Genomic DNA, 22,161 nt, shown 5'->3' on the forward strand with positions numbered 1-22,161 from the left:
CATTTTTCAGATGATGTTTTTTGTTCTTAAAAGAGGACTCGAGTTTGTACAAACACCATTTTTCGAATGAACATGATCCCATATATTGATAAAATTGTTTGGGTTCAAATTATTAAAAAAGAGTTATATAATATTAATAGTTACCATTTGTTTGAATTTGAATTTGCTGTAAATTTCTTGTATGATTCAATTGAATTTCACTTGCACATACAAAATATTTTTTTAATGTTAACTGCAATATATATATATTTCAAGAAACTATTTTTTGGTATCCTTTAGATCAACAAGAAAAATACTCTTATTTTAGGTTTTTTTCCTAAAATGATAATTTTTTATTGCCTGGTTATAAAACTGGATATAACTGCTTTTTTTTTTTTGTCAGGGAGCTTCAGTTCTACGAATGTTGGAATTTTTTGTTGGGGAGGACAATTTCAAGACCGGAATCTCGGTAAGTGAAAATCTTTTCCATCAAACAATATTTCAAGATTTGTCTAATAAAACGGGGATCCTTAATTGACACAATTCATTAGAAGGGAATAATTTATTTGCCTGTTACATTTTGTTGTCAATACAAGGGTTCATCATTATGAACCGTGCCCAGACGACGAGAGTAACAGGAGGGCGCAACAACAGAAGATCTGTGTCAAGTGTAACGTGTCCGCCGCCTACATAGGTAATATATTTATGTTGGAATATTTTATTTTTTTTTACTTGAAACTCTCTTGTTTCAAAACTCAAAAATTTACCAATACAGCCTGGATTTTAAAGAACTTTCAGAGCTTAAATCCATATATACCTCAAAAATTAATTTAAAAAATCATAATTACTTTTGCACTTATTTGTGTGCAATAAAAGTAGTAAAGTTCTGATGTTTGGTTTCTGAACAGTTGCTCTTTTGAGTCATTAAAATTGAACCAGATTTCTTACTTTCTCTTACGAGAAGAAAAAAGAGCAGAATCATCAAAAAATTCAACATTTGGATTAATGATGAATTTCTATAGTTTTTTTTTTTTTTTTTTTTTTTTTTTTTTTTTTTGTCGAAAAACTATTTCTGTCATCTATAAACCAGATAACTCAAAAACATGTCTGGATTAACGAAGAAAATTTTATTGCTAACTAGATGGATGAAATCTGGCGTCTGATGTCACTAGACAGGTTAACTCGTCATTGGAGAGAAAGCTGCAATCCACTTAATGACATATTCGTATTTCTACGCTTTATAATCGTAGTTTAAATAAAATTTCATTTTGCAATGAAATGATTTAGTTCTTTTCAACATTTTTATTCATAAGGTCTGTGATTAAAATGAATTATTACCTAAACCTTTTATGAATTATTATCTTTAATTCATAATAAACCTAATATTACCCATAATTTATAATTCATAGGTAATAATTAAAATGAATTATTGCCTAAACCTAATAATTAAGAAAGAAACTATTAGATTTTTGCGTGAACTGAATAGCTGTTTTACACTTTTCTAGTGAATATTTAAATCCATGAAAAAAGATTTGATTGCATTTTTAATTCCTTCCAACGATTTTATTTTTTCTAAACTTAATAATTTCACTCTGAAATGAATTTTTATGCTATCCACATTTGCTTTAAGAAGCTATTATTCAGTCATGAAACAATGGAACTTTTTCAATTGCATGTTTCAGGGCATCAAGAGATTCTTTCTAAACGTGACTTATATACAAACTAACACTTTTATTCATAATTTTCTAAGCATTCTGTATTTTTTGATGCAAATAGCATTAAATGTGATTCTTTGCTTCATTTAAAGCATTTATCTAACTGGAAGAATGTGATTACGATTTAGAAATTGGCAACATGGCTAGCGTTTGAACTGACAATTGCATACTTTGGAACGACGTTTTTTTTAATTCAATACATCGTGATTTTGCAGAATTTTCTGAAGAAGCATCAGTATCGAAACGCTAAAACAGGGGATCTGTGGGAAGAACTCGAAGTCACTTGTGGACTACAGGTGAGTATTTTTCCTTTGTTCAAAAGACAAAAATATTTTAATTGTGTGCCATTACTGCTTAGAAGTCGTTAATTAAGTTTTTTTAAGTAATGAACTTGCTTTTATTAATGAATCAAAGTGCAAAAGATTATTCCGTCTGAGATTTAAGAGATCAAAACAGAATCATAAAAAAGTGAAGAACTGCTAGAAATACCCTCAGAAAATTCAGTTACACTTAAAATATATTTTAAGCTTTAACTGGAAACTACTTATTTTTAGAAGAATCAAGAATTTTCTTTTTTATGTTATTCATTGTGGCTTAATTTCTTTACAATTTTTCTGATTTGCGATTATGTTCGGACAGCTATATTTTGAGAAATAAAACGTCTTTTCTTCTGATCATACGAATAAAAATGTGTTTGGGATTTCTGTTATTTTCTATTTTTAAGTCTTAAATATTTTTCATAATTTATTTTAATAATTTAGGAAATTTATTGAATACCTAAAAGATCAATTTAAATAAACATTTTTAAATCCATTTTTCCTTTAATTTTTTTACCAGATGGTTTCACTTTTATTGAATAAAAATTTAACTGAAACTTACTATTTAATGGTTAACTAAGATCTGGAAATATTTTGTATTGTCATCGGGTGCTGATTTTGAGTTCCACAAACGTGTGGTTGATTTTCGATTACACTTCATTGTTTAATAAGAAGAGATTTTCTATCCAGGGCAACCGGTCCATCTCGGACATCATGAGAACATGGACAGAGCAGATGGGCTTCCCTTACGTCACTGTGTCCAGGCGATCCGAAAATGAGTCAACGTTCTTTGTTGCGCGACAAAGCAGATTCTTGAAAAACCAAGACATGCAGACACCCCAGGCTTCGGTGCCGTAAGATATTCAAGTTATTTTTTTTTTTTTTATCTTCGTCGTTTATTAAAGATTCCAAATTATAAAAAAATCTTTAATTTTGGATTATAATGAGCTTGTTTACTAACTTTATAGTAGAAGTAATTTCATTTTTCTTCTTCTAGACAAATTAGAATCGAGCTCAAATCCTATGCAATCGGCTGACATCTGTTGGCAAAATTTTGCACATAAAATCGACAGTAACAAAATGCATTTGCTTTACATTTAAGCGATTAGCAGCTCTGCTTTATCCTTTTGCTGTCATAAAGGTATTTGTTGTGTCATCTGCAAGATCAGATCTCTTCCGGGTGTTTCCAAAGGTAGACATTTTATTTTGTCGAATGCGACAATAATCTAAAATCAGGATTGCTTTCATCTATCTATTTCGATATCGAAAGTAAAGGATAGTACACAAAAATACGTAAAGGTGTTTTAAAAATATCTTTCCACATTTCAAATATGTAAGTGAACATTTAATTCTGATATTTTTTAATATAATTTTTATCCATCTAGTGTATTAATTTCATTTTTCAGCAGCTTGCGTGTTCTTCTCCTCACTGGCGTTTATTTTTAGCTTCTTAACTTAGTGAAAGCAAACCGAATATGCAGCTTGTATCTTTCTCTCTCTCTCTTTTCTTTCTTTTTTACCTCCTTCTTCAACTAAAATCTCATACTAAGTTTTTTTTTGTAACTTAATATGTTCACTCACACACGAATACATTATCAATTTCTCAGAAGTTAGGGTTTAAAATTTGACTTACATCGACGATTCTGCGATAAATTTTCTCCATCTAGTTCGTTACGTTTCGTAATTCTTCTGTTCACACGGGGAGAGAAACAGACTGCCTTCCAGTCGAGTGATTTGCGTTATTGTTAGTTACGTTTTTTAGTTAATCCAAAATTTCACAGAAATTTACAGTAATTGTATAACAAATTTTATCCGTTTAGCGTGTTGTGTTTTGAGTCATTCTTACGAAAATAGCTTTTTAGGATCTGAGAAGTGTAAGACGTGGAGATTAATTCTCAAGGTCAAATATGTGTAGAGGTTAAAAAAAAAGTGGGAAATAAAACAAAATCGATTTGATGCTCCTTTAACACTAGGTTTACGGGACGCATCATTTTGACACATCTCGAATTTTTTTAGGAAAATTACAAAAACCGTTAGCATTTTTATTTTATCTCTTGTACTGATTTTTATTCGTTGAAAGAGGTAAATATATATTGAAGTCTATTTTCTTCAAAAGTTTTGAAATATTAAAATTATCTATGTGTTATATCTATTTCTACGGATGTGCGTCCATTTGACGCGATCGTAATGTGAATAAAATGTTTAGTAAATTAGTTTTACCCATCCAAAAATGACAAGAATAATAAATATTAATGCATATTTATTATTGCCGGCTGTACTTGAATCCCGTCATCTCAAATGAAACAAGCAACAGTAGAAAGAACGGAATGCAGAATGTAAATTGCGTCACAGTGTGAAAACATTTTGAAAGTTGCGGTTGCTATTAGTTCGATTATTGAAAAATAAAGTACTCTTTTTTGAATTAGTAATATTATTGTGAAACTCAATTTTATACTATTTTGACAAAATGCCCTTTATTATCTAAATATTTCTAGAAGAGGAAATAAAATTTTGAAAAACATAGTCAGTATTAGATATATGTATTCGTTCATTCGTCAAACTGACACGTGTTCGTAGAGATAGGCATACAAGAAATGTCCGTAAACCCAGTGTGAACATTCTTCGAGATAATTCTTTGCTATGCGTGCTTAAATGTCTTCTGTCCCCAGGTACGTGTGGAGTGTGCCCCTCAGCTACAGGACCGGTGAAGGAAGATCGGGAATTGTGTGGATCCATGATGATGAAGAAAGTGAGTAGACTTCTGCTTACTCTTATACCGTGACACGAACAGAAATATTAATTCAGTTATTCACGAAAGCTGAACTTCATTGGAGTATTTTACGCGAGATTGTTATACCAATTAACAGTTCTGCCTAAATAACGTTCATTTAAAAAGCGCGCTACTAATACTTGACCAAGACGTTATTATTTTTTTCGAAATCAAAACATAATACCGTTAAATGCTTTAAATACGTTTTGATTTAAATCACATGTTTTAAATTTTTTTCTGCTTGTTTAGAGCTTTTCATTTTTACGAGTGGCTTCATTTCCTAACATAGTTGCCTCACGCTTTTGTGATACTGTCCCTATCTCTAGATTTTTGATGCTTTATTTTTAATGTATCAATAAGATTTTATAAAATTGTTCGTTTTCGTTATGTTCCATTTTTTAATCCGTTATTTATATCATTATAAATACTTCGGAATTTTGTCACTTTTTTCCCTCACATTTACTATTAATGGAGCCACTTATACTGAAAAAGTAAAATTAACTCTTAACTGATATTTAAATTTCGAAAATATTAAAATATAGTAATGCTATAGAAAACCAACTGCTACAGAAACTGTAAGAGCTTTAGCACATCAGATATTGAGGGAAAAACCGATTACAAAAATCCATCTTCACTGGCATCAAGATAAATGAAAGGGTATAAAAGTTGTAAAATATAAAGTCCTTAGATTTATGTAGCTATTCGTGAGTTCTTTGTTATTCAGTTCATTATAATGTTTTTCTCTCATCTGTATTAAAAAAATTGTAATATGTCATTTTCCTTTCCTTGGCGGAATCAGTTGAATTCAGCGTGGACGCCAAACCTTCTACCTGGGTGAAGTTCAACGTGAACCAAACGGGTTTTTTCCTGATCAATTACCAGAAGGCAGAGTGGCTGCGGTTCTCCGACTTATTGCGCACCGACCATCAAGTAAGATCTTCGTGTCTCATCTTGAGCAATGGAACAAATTGTTCCGAATAATTAAAGGCAAGCAGAGTTTCTGGATGTTGGCGGCTGCCTTCTCTTCGAATTAGAGGGGTAAAAGATAATTTATGAAATATCGCTTCGAAAATTAGAACGAACAGATTCGAGCTCCCATGTTATTAATGTTGCCAAGGACATCTTATTACAGGCTGCAATCCACATGCGTCTCGTGTATAAAGAATAGCATAACTTCGAAATATCTTTTTAATTTACCAACCTGGCAGAATGACTAGTTTCGGTAACATCAAAATCGCCTCATTCTCATAGCCATGCACTGTAACATCCGCAATGAATGTTCTACAGGATGACATGAAAGCGTCACATGAATTTCTTCACTATACGATGAATTTGAACTCAAAAAGTGCTAACATATACAAAAAGGTCGAGAAATTGTATGTTTTTTTTTGTTTTTTTTTAAGAACCCGTAAACTTCTTGCTTTCGCAAGACATGGCATTTGTCAGTAAGTTAAATACCATGTTTCGAGGAGACAGCACAGTTTCAGTGACACATTGTATCAAAGCATCTTTAATTATCAATTATGACCCTAAATGGAGTCATGTTGTTAAATTTTTAAACATGGAAACTTTGTCATCAGCAAGTTTCTTCAATTAATATCAGAAGTCCTTGTGAAAATGATCGGTTTTAAATTTAATTTTAGCTTGGTTATATTAATACCTCGTTTTTTTAAAAAAAGTACATGCTATTTCAGACTATATCTCGGAATTCTAAGCAATAAACAAATGAAAAGATGGGCACCACTTCTTTTAACTATTACGCCATACCGCTGCCATTTGGTTGTTTGGCTTTCGATCAGTGGTGGATCGACGAATTTTGTAGCCCACGTAATGATAATGCTCTTTTAGTAATCGATCAATTATTATAATCAATCGATTTGGTAAAAACATTGGCAATTGTCGATACTCGTTTGCAATATAGGCTTCCTAAGAAGTTCAAAATTGTGCTGTTCCAAATTATGTGAATTCACTATAAATCAAACGAGTAAGTAAATTGTATAAATGTAAGTTACGTTTATTTAATTGTAAAATACCTGTGATCTAGTTTATTAAGCTACAGTTATTTCACTCATGAAATATCGCCGACTGCAATTTGTCAATGAAAAATAATTATGTGTGATAAACGTATGATGAATCTACACTAAATGAGTGTCGATAGCAGTTTAATCACGTTATTACTATCGAAGGATAGTTATTCAAGTGTGTACTAAATTTGTTAAATGAATTAATATCTAAATTTTTTAGAATCTTCAATTAGTATTTTAATTATACAATCAGAATTTATTTTTTCTTGTAATTTTTATTTTGGAATTGCATAGTTCCAAATGCTTTGAAATTTTTTAATGGAGTTTGGATAAAGTGCCTTAATAAAGCGAATCTTAAAAAAAACTGTGCCTGGAATATTCATGTATAATAAATACATTGTGAAAAGACACTGAACAGAAACGAGAAAAAAATATATCATTTTTTTAAAGCATATAAAGAAAAAAAATATTTATTGATTTTAAAAAAGCGTATCTAAAAATGAAGATACATTTCAAATTTAAGAGCTAAGTGTATTTTTTAATGTAATGTAATCGTTTATGAGCCTAAATGTTATATAAAAATAATTACATGAAGGTTCTAATTTGTAGATAGTCAATTTTTTACACGTGTATTTTTCATATTTTACAGAGCTATTCATAAAAGAATAATTTTAAAATATACAAGTTTACAAAATATTTTTTTCGGAAATCTGAGAAAACAATATCTTCGTGTCTTTTCCTCATTTTATACTATTCGCTCTCAAAAAATAACAAATTCTTCTCCGTGTACGCGAAAGTATTCTCATTAGAATTGGAAGACACCTGAATTCCGTTTCGTTGGTTAAAACTATTTTTAAAAATTCTTTTAAGTCGGTGACTGCTTTAAACATTCGCCATTTTGGAAAAAATAACGAATATTTTTTTTTAATTAAATATTAAGGATTCCTGAAAAGTTTTTTTTATAAAACCATTTGAACTTAGCTTCACATTCGCTTCATGTTGTCTTTATTACAACAGCATATATATCGTTTATTTCATCTGAAATGACTTACAAGTGCAGTTGATTTGAAGTGAAATGATATAGACAAGGCAAAAACGAGCATCCTGTGTGATTGCGCTAAAACAAACACGAGTATGAAGCATCGAGAATGGAAGCAACAAAACGAGATCGCTCCAGTCTTTGAAACAGCAGTGAAGAAAAAAAAAGAATCTATAAGAAATTATTTCAGGTAAAGTCCCTAGACTTGAAAACGATGAAAGTTCTAATATTCTTCAGGGTGCCATTATTAAAGGTAGATAAACTTCCTTCTTATCTTTTTGAATTGAGAGGGGCTTATAAGAATAAGTATACGACTTTTTTATTTTTTCGTGTTTACTCTTGTATCAACATCGGCGTTCATCCCCCCGCCCCATATATTTATCTTTTGCAGAAACACTGATTACGCAAATACTAGATAGTTAAAAAAAACTTTTTAGCTAATTAATACTTAATTCTTTTAATTCAGTGCCAAATTAATTGTTTCGTGTGTAAATTAAAGAAGCAGTACTTGCCTCCTTGTTGGAAAAAATTTTATTGGCAGGCTTTGGTGAAGATAACTGTTCACAGGTGTGCGAAACTGTATTGTGCGATATTTTATGGATGCGAACTTCATTTTTGCAGGCACTGACACCGACCGATCGGTCCAATCTTTTGTTTGACTCCTTCCTGCTTGCAGAGGCCGGCCACGTGCCCCTGCACCTCTTCTTGTCAATGAGCCAGTATCTGATGCGGGAGACTCATCTCATCCCCTGGGAGACAGCCTATGCATCCTTCGTGTATCTCTGCCAGATGCTGGAGGACACGCAGGTCAATGAAGTACTCAAGGTAAATGAGCTATTAAGGTTGGTAGATTGATTTTTCGGAACTGAGAAAATATTTGAAAACACGGAGTTTAGAGTCATTGGCAAGGTCCGGTTAATGAAATTCGATTCTATGAACCAACTGATTCATTCACACTGTAGAGCAATATGTGGGCAGAAGCCTACTTATTTCTCTTCACTCTCTCTGAAATATCACAGCATGTGAGATCGTTAACGTTTCTCATGAATATGCCGCATATAAATCTATAAGATCACAATAAAGATCACTTAAGAAATAATCAGACTATTAACCAATATATGAAGCAATGGGAGTGTCTACACTGTTTAATAGGTTCCCGAAACTTTCTCTCCAACAAAGGTTTTATCCCATTCTCCCATATAAAATGTGGACCTTGGATAAGACCGCGAGTGCTTTGCATAGCATTGACGAACAACACAGTCCTTTGGTCCTTTTTACTGAATCTATCCTTAAAATATATAATTGAAATGTTTTTTTTTCGACCGATCGAGACCAGAATTCTCCAAGGAACAGAAATTGTAATGACACAATCACATACCAAATTTCATTGAATTAAATCATTGCATTTGCGTGCATGCGAGAGACCTAGGGGCGGTCAACCTTTAAAAAGATTTGTTTTCAAATTTGATTAGAATCGACATTTTAGATGCAAAACCTGTGCACGAAATTCTATCTATCTAACTGTTTTTGTTTTGTGGCTCATTTGAATTCGCATAGCTTCCCCCCCCCAAAAAAAAGCCAGACTTCTTCTGAATGGATTTCCTTCAAATTTTGCTAAAAATCTTCATCTTTCTATTGAAAGCGTTTCTCAGTTATTGTGTTCTCTGACAAACAAGCGGACGGACAGACAGATATAATGTCAAACGAGTATTTTTCGAACTTATGATGGTCCAAAGCATAAAGAATTGTCAAAATTTCGAGTTTGAATGTTTTGAAGATTGCAATGCTTTCTTTGTACTTCGAATACGAGAAAGCAAAAAAGAGTGCCAATTCTTAAAAACTGAAATCATTTAACATAAATGAATTAATATAAGACAAATATCAAGCATGCGCTGCAACTTGTTTTCGAAAGACTACTTCGAGAAGAAGGTGAAGTCAGCTTCATGCCGCTTGATTTAATTTATTATCAGTACAAAAACAAAAAGGGGGGGGGGGACTGTGAATGAACTCCATGCTCAGCGTTTCCAGCTCAGTTGTGGTCATCTTTTCAAGAACGCTTTGAACACGTTCACATTCTGATAATGAACTGAAAGGGCCGAAGAGGCTTTAATCGCCTTTCGTCTAAAAGATGATTAATATTTTCTCTAAAACCTCTATCATTTCTTCTTCTTTTTTTTTTTATCAGTATTGATCTTCAAATAAAAGATTTCTCTGGATTCTAACAATCGGATCTTTTTGCATTTATCATGTCATCCAAATGAACGATGTATTAGTTTAGAAGCAAATTAGAAAAGTTCTGCGTGAATGTAAGTGAGACATGCTCAGTAATTACTCGTGGTATTTATGTTAAAAATTGAATACATATTTCATTTCACAGTGAATTCTATAATCAAAAATTCTGTCTTAATGTTGGTTTTTATTGTTCTCTAAAAATGTTTAAAAAGTGCTAACTAATTTTTTATGATAAAATTTTGCTATGCATCCTGCATATGAAAACAAATTTTTTATTAACATTTTTTGTGTGTGATCGTTGCGTTGATTATCATGATGCCGTATTTTTTTCAGGGCTATATTCGTGATCTTACCGGCGATCTGTACAAGAAGCTGGGCTGGAGGACATCGGAGAATCATCTAGACAAGTGAGAAGCAATCCTTTTGAAATTTGCTTTTAGCAATCGAAAATGAAAGCAGCAGCACAGGTTATAGTTTGTGTGCATTCAGGGATAAAGGGACAAAAATAATATAATTCCTTTACATTTTTCAGTGCTGTCTATTTAGAGATATTGAGCAGATTTCTGCTTTGATATCTTCACTGATGCATGTGCGATAATGAAATACAGGTTTAGCAAGAAATAAGTTACCCACTTCAGAGGGCTCTGAAACACGTTCTATTGGTGCAAATAAGATAACATTTGAACTGCAGATTATTCAGATGATGCGCTTTACATTAACTAATTTTAAAAGAATTGGTACAAAAATTCAGCAATAGATGGTGTTGTATAAAATGACTTTTATTTGCATATATTGAAACTGTGAAACATAATTTGCGTTACAGCGCATGTCTATTACCATTTTACTTTGGATAAAAAGAAGGCGGATTCTGCACGAAGATTAGTTTCTTCTCTGTTCGTCATGTCTACGTTGCAAGAAAAAGCGTTATAGATGAAATTGTTGGTGCAGCTCTAAAGGAATTTCGTTGGATGAAGCAGATACGAAGAGTCCAATGTCTCCAGGTGCCCTACGCAAGATGATGCAGAATTTGAAAATATTGGGCATCTTCGCATTCTTCCAGGTAGAGGACGAAAAAAATCCCGTCTTCCAGCGTCGAAAATGTTGCGACTGCGCTCGTTGAAATCAGCAGTCAGTCGCCGCATAATAGTGTGAGTTTGCCAGTTGTTTCCCATGTTCTGGGTATGCCGCATTCAACTGTACGAAAAATCGTACGGCAGATTTTGCATTTTTATCCATACAAAATCAAGTCTACGTACCTGTTGCAGGTCGGGGACTTAGAGGTCTGTAAAACTTTTGACTTCAGTTCCTTGCTCGAATGGTGGTTGACACAACTTGGCCATGGAACATTCTGCAGAGTGATTGAGGCCCACTTTTGCATCAATGGGCAAGTTAACACCTACAACTTTTGAATCTGGGCAGAAGAAAACGTTCACGTTATCCAGGAACAACCCTCGCATTCTGAAAAAGTGACAGTATGGTGTGGTTTTAGTGCTACCTTTATAATTGCACCGTATTTATTTGAAGAGATAACTTCAAATAGAATCTAAATCTGTTCCGTCACAAAACAATGGTACCATGATATGCTGAGGGATTTTGTAATGCAAACTTTTCTACAGCACAGATTCCTTCAAGACATCATTTTCATGCAGGATGTTGCACCACCTCATATTGATAGTCGTATAAAGCGATTTATAATACAGCATTTGACAGAAGCACGAGTCATCAGGCGTCATTTCCCAATAGCATGGCCTCCTCGCTCGCCGGACATTACCTCTTGCGACTTTTGGTCGTGAGGTTATTTGAAGGACAATATCTACAGTCCAAGGTCATCATATTTACCAGATCTGTAGGACATTATTCGACGCCATATTCTTAATATTTTGACAGATTTACTCCGGTCATCTATAGAAAATATAGTTCTCCGATTAGAGCATTGTTGAAAATGACGGAGGACATAGCAATTTTAATTTTACTTTATTTAATAATTATAAACCATTTTAAATAGTTTTATATGTATTACAGCGCCACCTGACGGTGAATTTTTGTACTATTTTTTATTTAATAAATGTAAAGCATGTCATTTCAATCTGTAGTTCAAATTTTATCTCATTTGGATCAATAGAACGCATTTTAGTGCCCTCTGAAGTATGTAACTTATTTCTTGCTAACCCACATTAAAGCAACCCACATTAGCACATTAAAGAAAATAGTATGTTTAGAAATCTTAAATTTGTTACCTGAAATAAAATCAGGATTGTCATATTTATTTCCTTTCAAATCAATTTTCTCAATTTTACCTTAAAAAAACCTATTACAAACATTTAGTCAAAAATAAATAAATGATTTTTATTTGCATCTGATTGAAAGAAAAATTTCATTCAAAAGAAATTTAAAAAAAATTTTATTATCGGAGTTTTCCTTAATTCTTGACTTTTATTATTTAATCATTTATTAAAAATTCAAAGTCAATATTAATTAATACTAAACAGTCTTAATGAGATCTTAAATGAGAACTGAAAAAACAGCATATATAATGGGGCTTATTTCATACCCTCTTAAGCCTGCGAATTGACTCTTTAACGTTTTGTTCTCAATAATTATAATAATTATTGATGCGTTCAATGCTTATAATAATTATACTCTTATATTGTTCTTGATCAAATTCAATTATATTTCAGGCTCGATGCCTTTATACACTGTGCTTTAAAATATAATCTGTGAAGTGTTGTGTCGTTGTGTAACACACACACACAAGCGGAGAATTACAAATGGTAAAGACTTTATTTCCAATTCGCAATGTCTGCTCAAAGTAGTTTTTACCATTTTGCACGCTTCTTAAAGGGCCATTTCAGTATTCGGGAACTTTTATGTCCGTATAAATTTTTAACTTTTGACGCTGAAATCCAAGTAAGCTTATTAGTTTTTCACGCAGTACTTATTTGAGGAATTTTAGATAACTTTTTTACTCTTTAATTTCTCAGTTATTGAGTTCGATTTTGAATTAAATTGCGCATTGATTGACTTCGCTCCCCTGCTGTGATGCTGCTGCTTCCGTTTATATTTGTGTGGATTTCCGCATTCCAAACACTTTTGTAATGAATTGTTCAACTATTGCAGCAATTTCGACACGGATTTGAAAAGAAAGTGCATCACGCTCAACAGATCCATTGAGATAATGCGTTCTCAGCGAGATTCGATTTAATTTTATTTTTATTCATTTCAAATATTGCTTCGTTGTTTGCTAACATAAATACTCGAAGTGAACTGAAATTTTAATATATTCATAATGTTTTTAAAATTTGAATTGATGTTAAATAATTTTCCTTCTTTTGATATTCATTCTAGCTTAACTTCTTCATATATAATTTTTAGTCTCCAGCTTTTATGATTTTTGCTTTGACTTCCGGGTTTTTAATTAAAAAAATATATATACTTTCTTCATTTTATTATTCTAAAGAAAGTGTATTTTTATTTTTGATTTTCATTAATTTTTGTTTTTTAGTCTTAATATATAACAGCCTAATGCAATAATATATAAGAGACAATCATAATAATTTATTATTAAAATTGCCTTGGATTTTTAATATTAGTTTTTCTTTAAATCGCAGTATGTTTTGTAAACAGAATCATTTTTGTTTCGAATTTTACGTATGAAAAATCGGGCGATGACGGCCTACTAGAAGTGGGGATAATGAATTTTATTTTTCCTTACTATTTTTTACCCCCACTTTCCCTTAGAGCTGCTACTAGAAGTCTTATTTTCTGTTTAGGGCCGATAAGGTGAAAGTTGATACTTTTTGTGAATAATGCAATTTGAATCAAAAAATTTGAAGTATGTTTCTTTGTGATAAGTCTTGTCATCCTTTACCCTCATTTTCAAGCTGATATGTTTTCCTGATTCAAAAATAATTTGATTGTTAATATTCTCCTGGACATGAGTATAAAAACACCCAATCTTAAATTTAAAAAATAAGCATAATATATTTTTTGCTTAACTTAATCATGAATGAGAGAATGATGGCAGCAGGTGCATTCAAACTTTACCTTTATTCTAGAAGTTCAAAGTGTAAATCGTCTAGAAATGTTTGTAAGAAAATATCAGCCAAGAAAATAATCACTACCTAATAGATAGAAGAGATGCTCATTGCCAGATTCTAATTTTAACAGCATGCCACACAGCCGCAGGATTCACATTCATGCATTCATGGGAATTGCCATGATATTCGAAATTCGTATAGAGTACATATACATAGAAATTCTTACTTCATAACTTAAAAAAGATTTCTGCTCAAAGTAACATTAAAGAAGAAAATTTTAAAATTTACGAAGTTAGAGGTTTCAACTTAAAAAAAGTAATATAGATTTTCCATCCAAAAAATTTCAGATGGAACATTAATTAAAATTTTCGGAACAATCATTCCCAAATCTATTACGAGCTGGCTTACTTAATAAAAGTATGTCTATTTATATATAATCCAAGGCAATGCCACAAATGCTTTTCCTTTTCACTTACGAGTAGAAATTCATCGCGTATTTAAAACACGGCGAAAAATGCTTCGAAGCGACACACATTTGTCATATTTTAATGGATAAATTATTTTGGAGAACATAAAACAACTGATATACACTGTTGTAAGCGTTTAGGGAAAAAATGATTTCTTAAATTTAAATGTTTAAATCATTTTACTTTCACAAAAATTTGTCAATTATATAAAACCTCTCATTCAGTGCCCAGCTGCGACGAAATAATTAAAAGGAAAAATAGTCTACTATAAAGTAATTTTCCTACTACATAAAATTCATATTAATCAATGCATTGCAGAAACACAGCAATTCATTGAAGCAGCGACACAATCCAAGGCATTTCATTATCACACCAAAAATCTTTCTCAAAGAAATTTCACGGTGGATTAGATTTCAAATCTCTTAAACAAGCTTACAGTATGATCAAAAGCAGAGGAAAATAGTGCGTGATTCATGGAAACATCGATACAAGGAAAAGTCGTAAGAGTTTATACCAGGACAAAGCCAGGAATGAAATTAGTTTTTCTTAGTAAAAGCGAGAAAGAGAGAGAAGAAAAAAAGGAAATCATGATTTTTTCTTGTTGTTTTTAATTTTCTGGCTTTTGTTTCAATTCTAGAATTTTATTCCCCGAGAGTCATCTTTTTAAATGTTTGTCTTTCTGTTTGTCTTTTTTTTTCTTTTAGTCTTTAATGGATTTTTTTTTCTATTCTTAAGTTAATAAAAGTTCAACGATCTCAAAAATACTCCAGGTTGAAGTTTTAGCTATTTTTTTAAACTAAAATAAAAGGGTTTATCACCACCAAATCAATATAACATCCCCCAAAAGATCTAATGTACAGAAAAAAATATTATGAATGCACATTTCTTCTTGATCATCTTATTCCACACGATACCTTTTAATCTTATTCTGACTGAGTTGATTTTTGATTTGAAATTGTTGAGAATAATTTCATATCGCAATCCTTTCAAATCAAAGGTTTTACACCTGATTGGGACAATAAATGTAACTTGTAATTAGGCGATTAAAAGGGCGATTATTAAGGTTACAATCAATATGTTGCAGGAATTCTGCTTCTGGCATTAAAAGTGATTATAAATCACTTGAATAATCTAGGTGTATTGGCAAGGTGCGAAGTCATATTAATTCAAAAAAGTTTCATTTATGCTCATTTTCAACTCTCACCTCGACATAACCTTTGTTGAGGTAATATGAGAATTGTAGTTAAAAGCTGGGATGAAGAGTTGTTTTCGTATCTGCCCTGGATGCTATTGTATGTAGGTACGTCTCTGTTCTTATTGATATAAAACCGGCTCTGATATACACACGTTCGGCAGTTCAGTATTTCATTTCAGTCCCTATGGGAACGTTTAAATCAATAATAGTTTTAATAAATTTCCAGCCGAGATGAAATTTCAGTTCTCAGAATTATCCGAGCTGGTAATTTCCTTCCATATAATGACTCTGAAATCCTTCTCCAAAATGCTGCTCATTTTTCAAGAATGTGTGTGAGCTGATTCAACAGATCTAAGGCTTCCGCGAAGCATTAGTCGCTTTTATTTTACATAATCGTCACGATTCACAAATGTCTCTGGCTGAGCGGGATGTTAGTTGTTTCTGTTTAAAAAGCCTTAAAACAATATCATGTGAGTTCGTGGATTTAAATTTTTTTAATTTAGAGAAGAATAATTTTGAATAAGACCTTCCTGCTGGTAGGAGAAGGGTGGTCAAATTTACCCTGCAACTTTATCTTGCTAATGAACTACATCTTTCTTATTCACATTTATCTTATTGGAGCTTTCTTCGTCGAAATGTTTCCATTTTAATTGAAGTAGTTCTTCATTGGAAACGTTTTCTTTTGCAGCCTGTTACGTACTACCATCATTGGCTTGGCTTGCCACAGTGGAAACCAGGAATGTCTGAGCTACGCCGCGGAACTCTTCCAAAACTGGACGCAGGGACAAGAGTGAGTTGCTTAGCTCTGCCCTCTATTGACAGTTGCCGCAAAATTGTAGTAGTTAAACATCGACCTTTTTTATAAAATATTAATTTTCTTATAAGATTGGGTAACTGTCAAAATTTCAGCGGATTTTATGAACGTAGAAATGAAATAAATAAAAGTGAAATAAAAAAATATAAAGACAATTTTATCTATTGAAATATAAACAAATATTGCAAAAATAAGGTTTAAGAATAAAATTTTGAATGTGTAACAGTGTTTAAAATGTGTAAAAGAATTGACAGTGTTTTTTTTTCAACCTTTTTTGAATATTTTCAGCCAACATTGTTATTGTAGTAATTAAAATAAAGCATCACAAGCAAGTTTTTTCACCAATAATCTAGTTATTTGGTTGTTTAATTATTTTCCTAATTAATCAGGATTTTTTGAATCTACGGCTGCGCGAATTTTTCGGTGGTCTGTTCAGTTTCTTAAAGGACTGTGTTAATCGTCTGTTTCCCTCACAGAGTCCCTTCCAGCTTGCGGAGCCTTGTCTACAATTTCGGCATGAGTGAGATGGGACGGGAGGAGCACTGGAACTATATGTGGAGCAGATACCTCCAGGAGGAGTCTGCGGCTCAGAAGAAAACCCTCATGAATGGCCTGGCGCATGTCAGGAAGCCCTATCTCATCCTCAGGTGAGTTGAACTGCGATTCTGCATTCTACTCGGGAGCCGTGGTGGCCTGGTAGTGAGGTCTCGGCTTCGGAACCGGAGGGCTTCAAGTTTGAAACCCGATTCCACAGAAGAACAGCCATGTAAGCGGGGCTGGTGCACGTTAATTCCGTCGGGGCCATACGTTCTCCCGCTGGTGTGGTGTGGAAGTTTGGAGAAGGAGTGCTATCTCAGGTGTCGTCCTCGTCATCTGGCCCCGGTTCAAAATTACGATGTCCGTCCCAAAATAATCCTAGTGTTGCTTTAAAAAACGGGACGTTAATCTAACTAAACTAAAGTGCATTCTACTCGGTCTTACCACCAAAACTGTAGAGAAATCGTTTGGATGTATAAAATCTGTTTGTGAAGGAGGTAATTGTCTTTTACAAAAAATTCACTGTGTGACGAAAAGGGACAAAACTTTTGGAAATGTTCTGCTCTCGAATACTTGCAGCTTGGCTCGTTTTTTTAAGGTTCATTATACCATCAGGAGGACTGAATAGGCATTTGGTTGGCTTTTAGGCTGCAAAAGCTATTATTAGCCTTGATGTGCCAAATTCAAGGTTTGAAACATTTACTCGGTTTGTTTCAAAAGATAAGTTCAGTAAAAATGAGAAATTAAAATAAGTTAAAGCTCATATATGCTTTCCAATATCGTATCAGAACCACGTAGAATTGGCGAACTTCTTACTGAAAGTCGTAGACTTTTGTTGTGTATTGAGCAGTCGTCAACCAAAATAATGGAGCACCTCTGTAATTTTGTTATTTATTATCGCATCATCAAAAATTGATATTGAGGGAAATGACTCAAGAATACAGGTACATTTAGATTAAAAAACAGATTAATTAACATTATAACCAAGTTAATTAACACAATTAATTAGTGTCTCGAAATTTTCCCATTAAGGAAATGGAGTTTTTCAATAATTCCATCCCGTATGACTGTTCATATATATGTATCAAATTTGCAGTAATTCTTGAGTTATAATTAATTTTGTTTGCTTAAAATACCACCTAAAAAGTGATAACCCACTAAGGAAAATATATTAAGTAAATCTCAGATTGCTGGAAGCATAAAGAGCATTTTTTTCATTTTATTTCACTGATATTCCAAAACATTAACCAAACGTTACTCTGATTAATCTTTAACATGGATATTCATTTTCAAATTCCAGCTGATATGAGTTTTTTATTGAAAATTTAGCATATCATTACTTTTCAAAATATATTCGAATTCGCCTGTATAGTTGATCCGAGCCTAAACATTTCAATGTCAACCAGGAATTTTTATTGTGAATAAAAGGAACTGGTTTTAAGTGAAACTTTATTTCATTGGTAAAAAACTAATTCGCATAATGGCATTTTAAGCAAATGAATTTATCAACCTTTATATAAGGGAGTAAATTTTATTTTCCGATTACTCAATAGCGGCTGAGATGGACACTACTTTTGGTATCTGTATGCCAAATTTCTGAAATGAGGCTATCTACAAATGTGATTGAATCCAAAGAACAGGATATTATTGTTGCGACAGAAAAAGTGAAGATAAATTGCATTTATTTCAATCTTTGGGATGACTGGTTCTGTCATTGTTTAACTTCAATTCAATGATTTAATTACTTTGAACTACACTATCTTAATTTACATATTTCAGGAAAAATATAAAATCCTGTTTAAAGCGCAGATAAGATAGAAATTCTACCCAATAGAATATCATTAAAAAGATAAGATAGTATTAGTTTTAATTCCTCAGTAAAAAATGTCTTTCAATATCGAAACAGAAATTTGTAACTATACTTGATAATTTTATATTAATAAGGCAGTTCTTTCGCTCTTATTTGAAATCCTTGTGCTTAACAAAAGTATTTAAACTAAGGACTGATGCTTGAATTTTAAACAAAATGTAAGCATAATCTGTAAGCATAATCAATGAGCTTGATTATGCTTACATGATTATGCATAATCATGTAAGCATAATCAATGAGTTCATCAACCGGTAAGCGAGGTACACAAATGAAAACGATCATTCAGCAAGAGAAAAGTGGACTTTGGCCGGCGGATTTCCTCTGTTTAGTAGTCCTCACGCTGGTGTGGTGTGAAAGTTTGGACAGAGTGATGCCAGCTCAGGTGTCGTCCTCGTCATTTGACCGTGGTTCAAAATGACGAGGTCCGTCCCAAAATAGCTTTAGTGTTGCTTTAAAACGGGACGTCAATATAACTAAACTAAACTATAAAAAAACTCCGTATTAGTATCAAACAATACTGTCTCTTGTACAGGTAATCACTTATCAAAATAATAGAAACACCTTTGAATAAAAGTGACATTTTTGAATGCGCTTCGTAAGCATTAAAATATAATAATAGCCACCGGATTTTTTTATAAATAGCAATGTATAAATTCTGGTAGTATGTGTTAGCTATATTGAAGTTCTGTAAATCTTGGATTTTTTTCAAAAGCTTAAAATGTCGGACTTCTCAGATTTTCAATGAGTCCGCATTGTAGGAGCCCGTCTAGCTGGAGCAAGTGTGACCGAAAAATCCCAACTTTTATTCGTTTCTTGAGGTATGGTGTGTAAAGTCATGACAGCATATACATAGCGCGGTAAGACGAGCTCGACAAATCAAAATAGTGGGTGGAAAGAGAAGCTCAGTGAAAGAGACCGACGGGTATTGAGGCATTGTGTAATGTCTAAAAAGCGAACAATTGCAGCAAAAATGGCCACAGAGCTACTCATTTGGATTCAACAGTGTCAGTGATTACAGTTAGAAGGCACCTTCATAAACAGAGCCGCAATTCCCAGGCTACTTGTCACAGATGTTAATGGTAAACATCGTCTATAGCACCAGAAAAAATTATGAGAAGAACTGTCAAATGGTTTACCCTTCTGAAAATAAAACGTGCAAAATCACTCCCATTAACGTATTATCGAGTAAGACAGCATTAATATAATTTAAATTACCGGAGTGCTTTTACTACAAAATAGTTAAAAACCTCAAAAATTGATTTAAATTATAAAACTTCAAGTCTAACAAAAACTCAATATTTTACACGTGACATTTAAATTTAATTCTTTTGTCATCAGAAAGTTAAAATGAGTACTTAAGATGCCGTTAGAAACCAGAAACTAAGCTTGAATTGTAACGTGTACAATTTAGCGTCAAGTTGACTAAATTTTCTTAATTTTCGTCTTTTTTTTAATCTTTCGGTCTTTTGCGCGAACTGAATATTCAAGGAGCATTTTTTTCAGCATCTTTCTAGTGATTAACATGCAACTCTCAATTTTAGATCCATTATAAAATCCGATACAATAAATAAATAGACGCTTTTTTCGCTTCACCATAATACATGAAATGCCTTTCTGTTTTGTTATGATTTGCATACAAGCCACTTGTCTACCGTAGGTACTTGGATTACGCGATGGATCCAGAGAAAGTTCGCAGCCAGGACTTCTTTACCATCCTCTCGTACATCGCCGGCAATCCGGTTGGGAGGCCGCTCGTCTGGAACTTCATCCGAGACAAATGGCCTGCACTGGTGGACAGGTAAGTTTTCTGCCTCTCAAGTGACTGCAGTTGCTGCTAATCTCAAAATACATGTCCCAAATTGTATATTCACTTCGAATTATTTTTTGAAAATATCAAAGAGAAGCAGACTGCCTTTATTATTTTGTGACCCTTGACGAATTGGTTTTTATAATTTAACGGAATTGGACTCCCAGTAAATCCAAAAAAGAATGAATAAATAAAACCTTTCTAACACAAGAAAAGAATGTATGTTACATCAGCGTTTCTCAACCTTTCAGTATTCGTGGTCCAGTTTTCAATCATAATTTTCAACTCGCCTCCCCCCCTCGCTTACAATAAAAAGTATACAACAATAATGTATATTGAGTATTTTGCATTCATTTTTTAAATTATTTTTAACTCACTGCCAGAAAAAGAGTAAAAGCGAGTCAACATTGGCGAGAAACCACATCTGGTATTTTGCAAAGCGGGCATTGAACAGATGAAGCGAATGAAAGCGGGGAAAATTTAAATATTATATTTGAAATGAAAACCAAACAGGTAGATAAAATTAAAAGAATAAGAAAGTAGAAAAATTCGTTAATGAAAGAATCTAGACGCGATAAGCTAAATTTAGAAGCTGGGAATACATTTTTTCGAATAATAAAAGAAATAAAACAGAAGCATGACTAAACAAAAGAGAAAAAAGTAAGTAATATTTGTTGAAGAGAATCCACATGACCGATGTCGTCTCGAGTATGCGCAGATGTTTTCTCATAGGAAGAAGGAAAATGTTTGATAACGCAAGTTTCAATTCCAGCCAGTCTATTCCACCTTCTATCGCTATCGAATACATCGTGAATGTGTATGTTATATATGTTTTCGTCTTAATTGCAATTCACTACATTAAATATTTACGGCAGCAGATTTATGCAGACTTATGGATAAATTTTTAAGCGGAAGTAAGCGAGCATTAGACGACAGTCAAGCATCAACAAGTACACAGACGAGCGTGGTTCCGAAAATAAAATCAAGAAAATATTCTCAAGAATGCTTAAATTTTGGGTTTACCAGTACTGAAGTAAATGAAGAAGAAAGGCCCCTGTGAATCATTTGCTCAAAAATTTTGGCCACAGACAGCATGAAACCTAATAAACTTAAACTACATTTGGAAACACTTCATAGTGAGTACGTGAACAAACCCAGAGAATTTTTCGAATTAAAATTAAAATCATATAAAAAGTAAAAATTATTTTTTAAAGAAATTTTGCCTGTGAATAAAAAAGCTTTAATTGCATCTTACAAAGTTTAATATAAAATAGCCAGATGTAAAAAACCTCACACCATTGGTTGTAACCGTAGTAAACTATATAAAAATGAGCCCCCCTGAAATCGAGAATCTTTTC

The 22,161-nt window shown here is 32.6% G+C and overlaps 1 protein-coding gene across 1 annotated transcript in view; it reads left to right on the forward strand.

Annotated features, from left to right (window-relative positions):
• The window catches only part of LOC129980936 (uncharacterized), a 153,333-nt gene that overhangs the window by 46,312 nt on the left and 84,860 nt on the right, over positions 1 to 22,161 (forward strand). Inside the window, exons 8-17 of the mRNA XM_056091443.1 lie at positions 383 to 448; positions 1,910 to 1,990; positions 2,702 to 2,865; positions 4,681 to 4,760; positions 5,581 to 5,711; positions 8,466 to 8,669; positions 10,410 to 10,483; positions 16,464 to 16,565; positions 17,066 to 17,236; positions 20,654 to 20,794. Coding sequence (XP_055947418.1) covers positions 383 to 448; positions 1,910 to 1,990; positions 2,702 to 2,865; positions 4,681 to 4,760; positions 5,581 to 5,711; positions 8,466 to 8,669; positions 10,410 to 10,483; positions 16,464 to 16,565; positions 17,066 to 17,236; positions 20,654 to 20,794 — 1,214 coding nt within the window. The remainder of the gene's footprint in view (positions 1 to 382; positions 449 to 1,909; positions 1,991 to 2,701; positions 2,866 to 4,680; positions 4,761 to 5,580; positions 5,712 to 8,465; positions 8,670 to 10,409; positions 10,484 to 16,463; positions 16,566 to 17,065; positions 17,237 to 20,653; positions 20,795 to 22,161) is intronic.

Source organism: Argiope bruennichi, chromosome 8 (genome assembly GCF_947563725.1).
Source record: "Argiope bruennichi chromosome 8, qqArgBrue1.1, whole genome shotgun sequence".
NCBI lineage: Eukaryota > Metazoa > Arthropoda > Arachnida > Araneae > Araneidae > Argiope > Argiope bruennichi.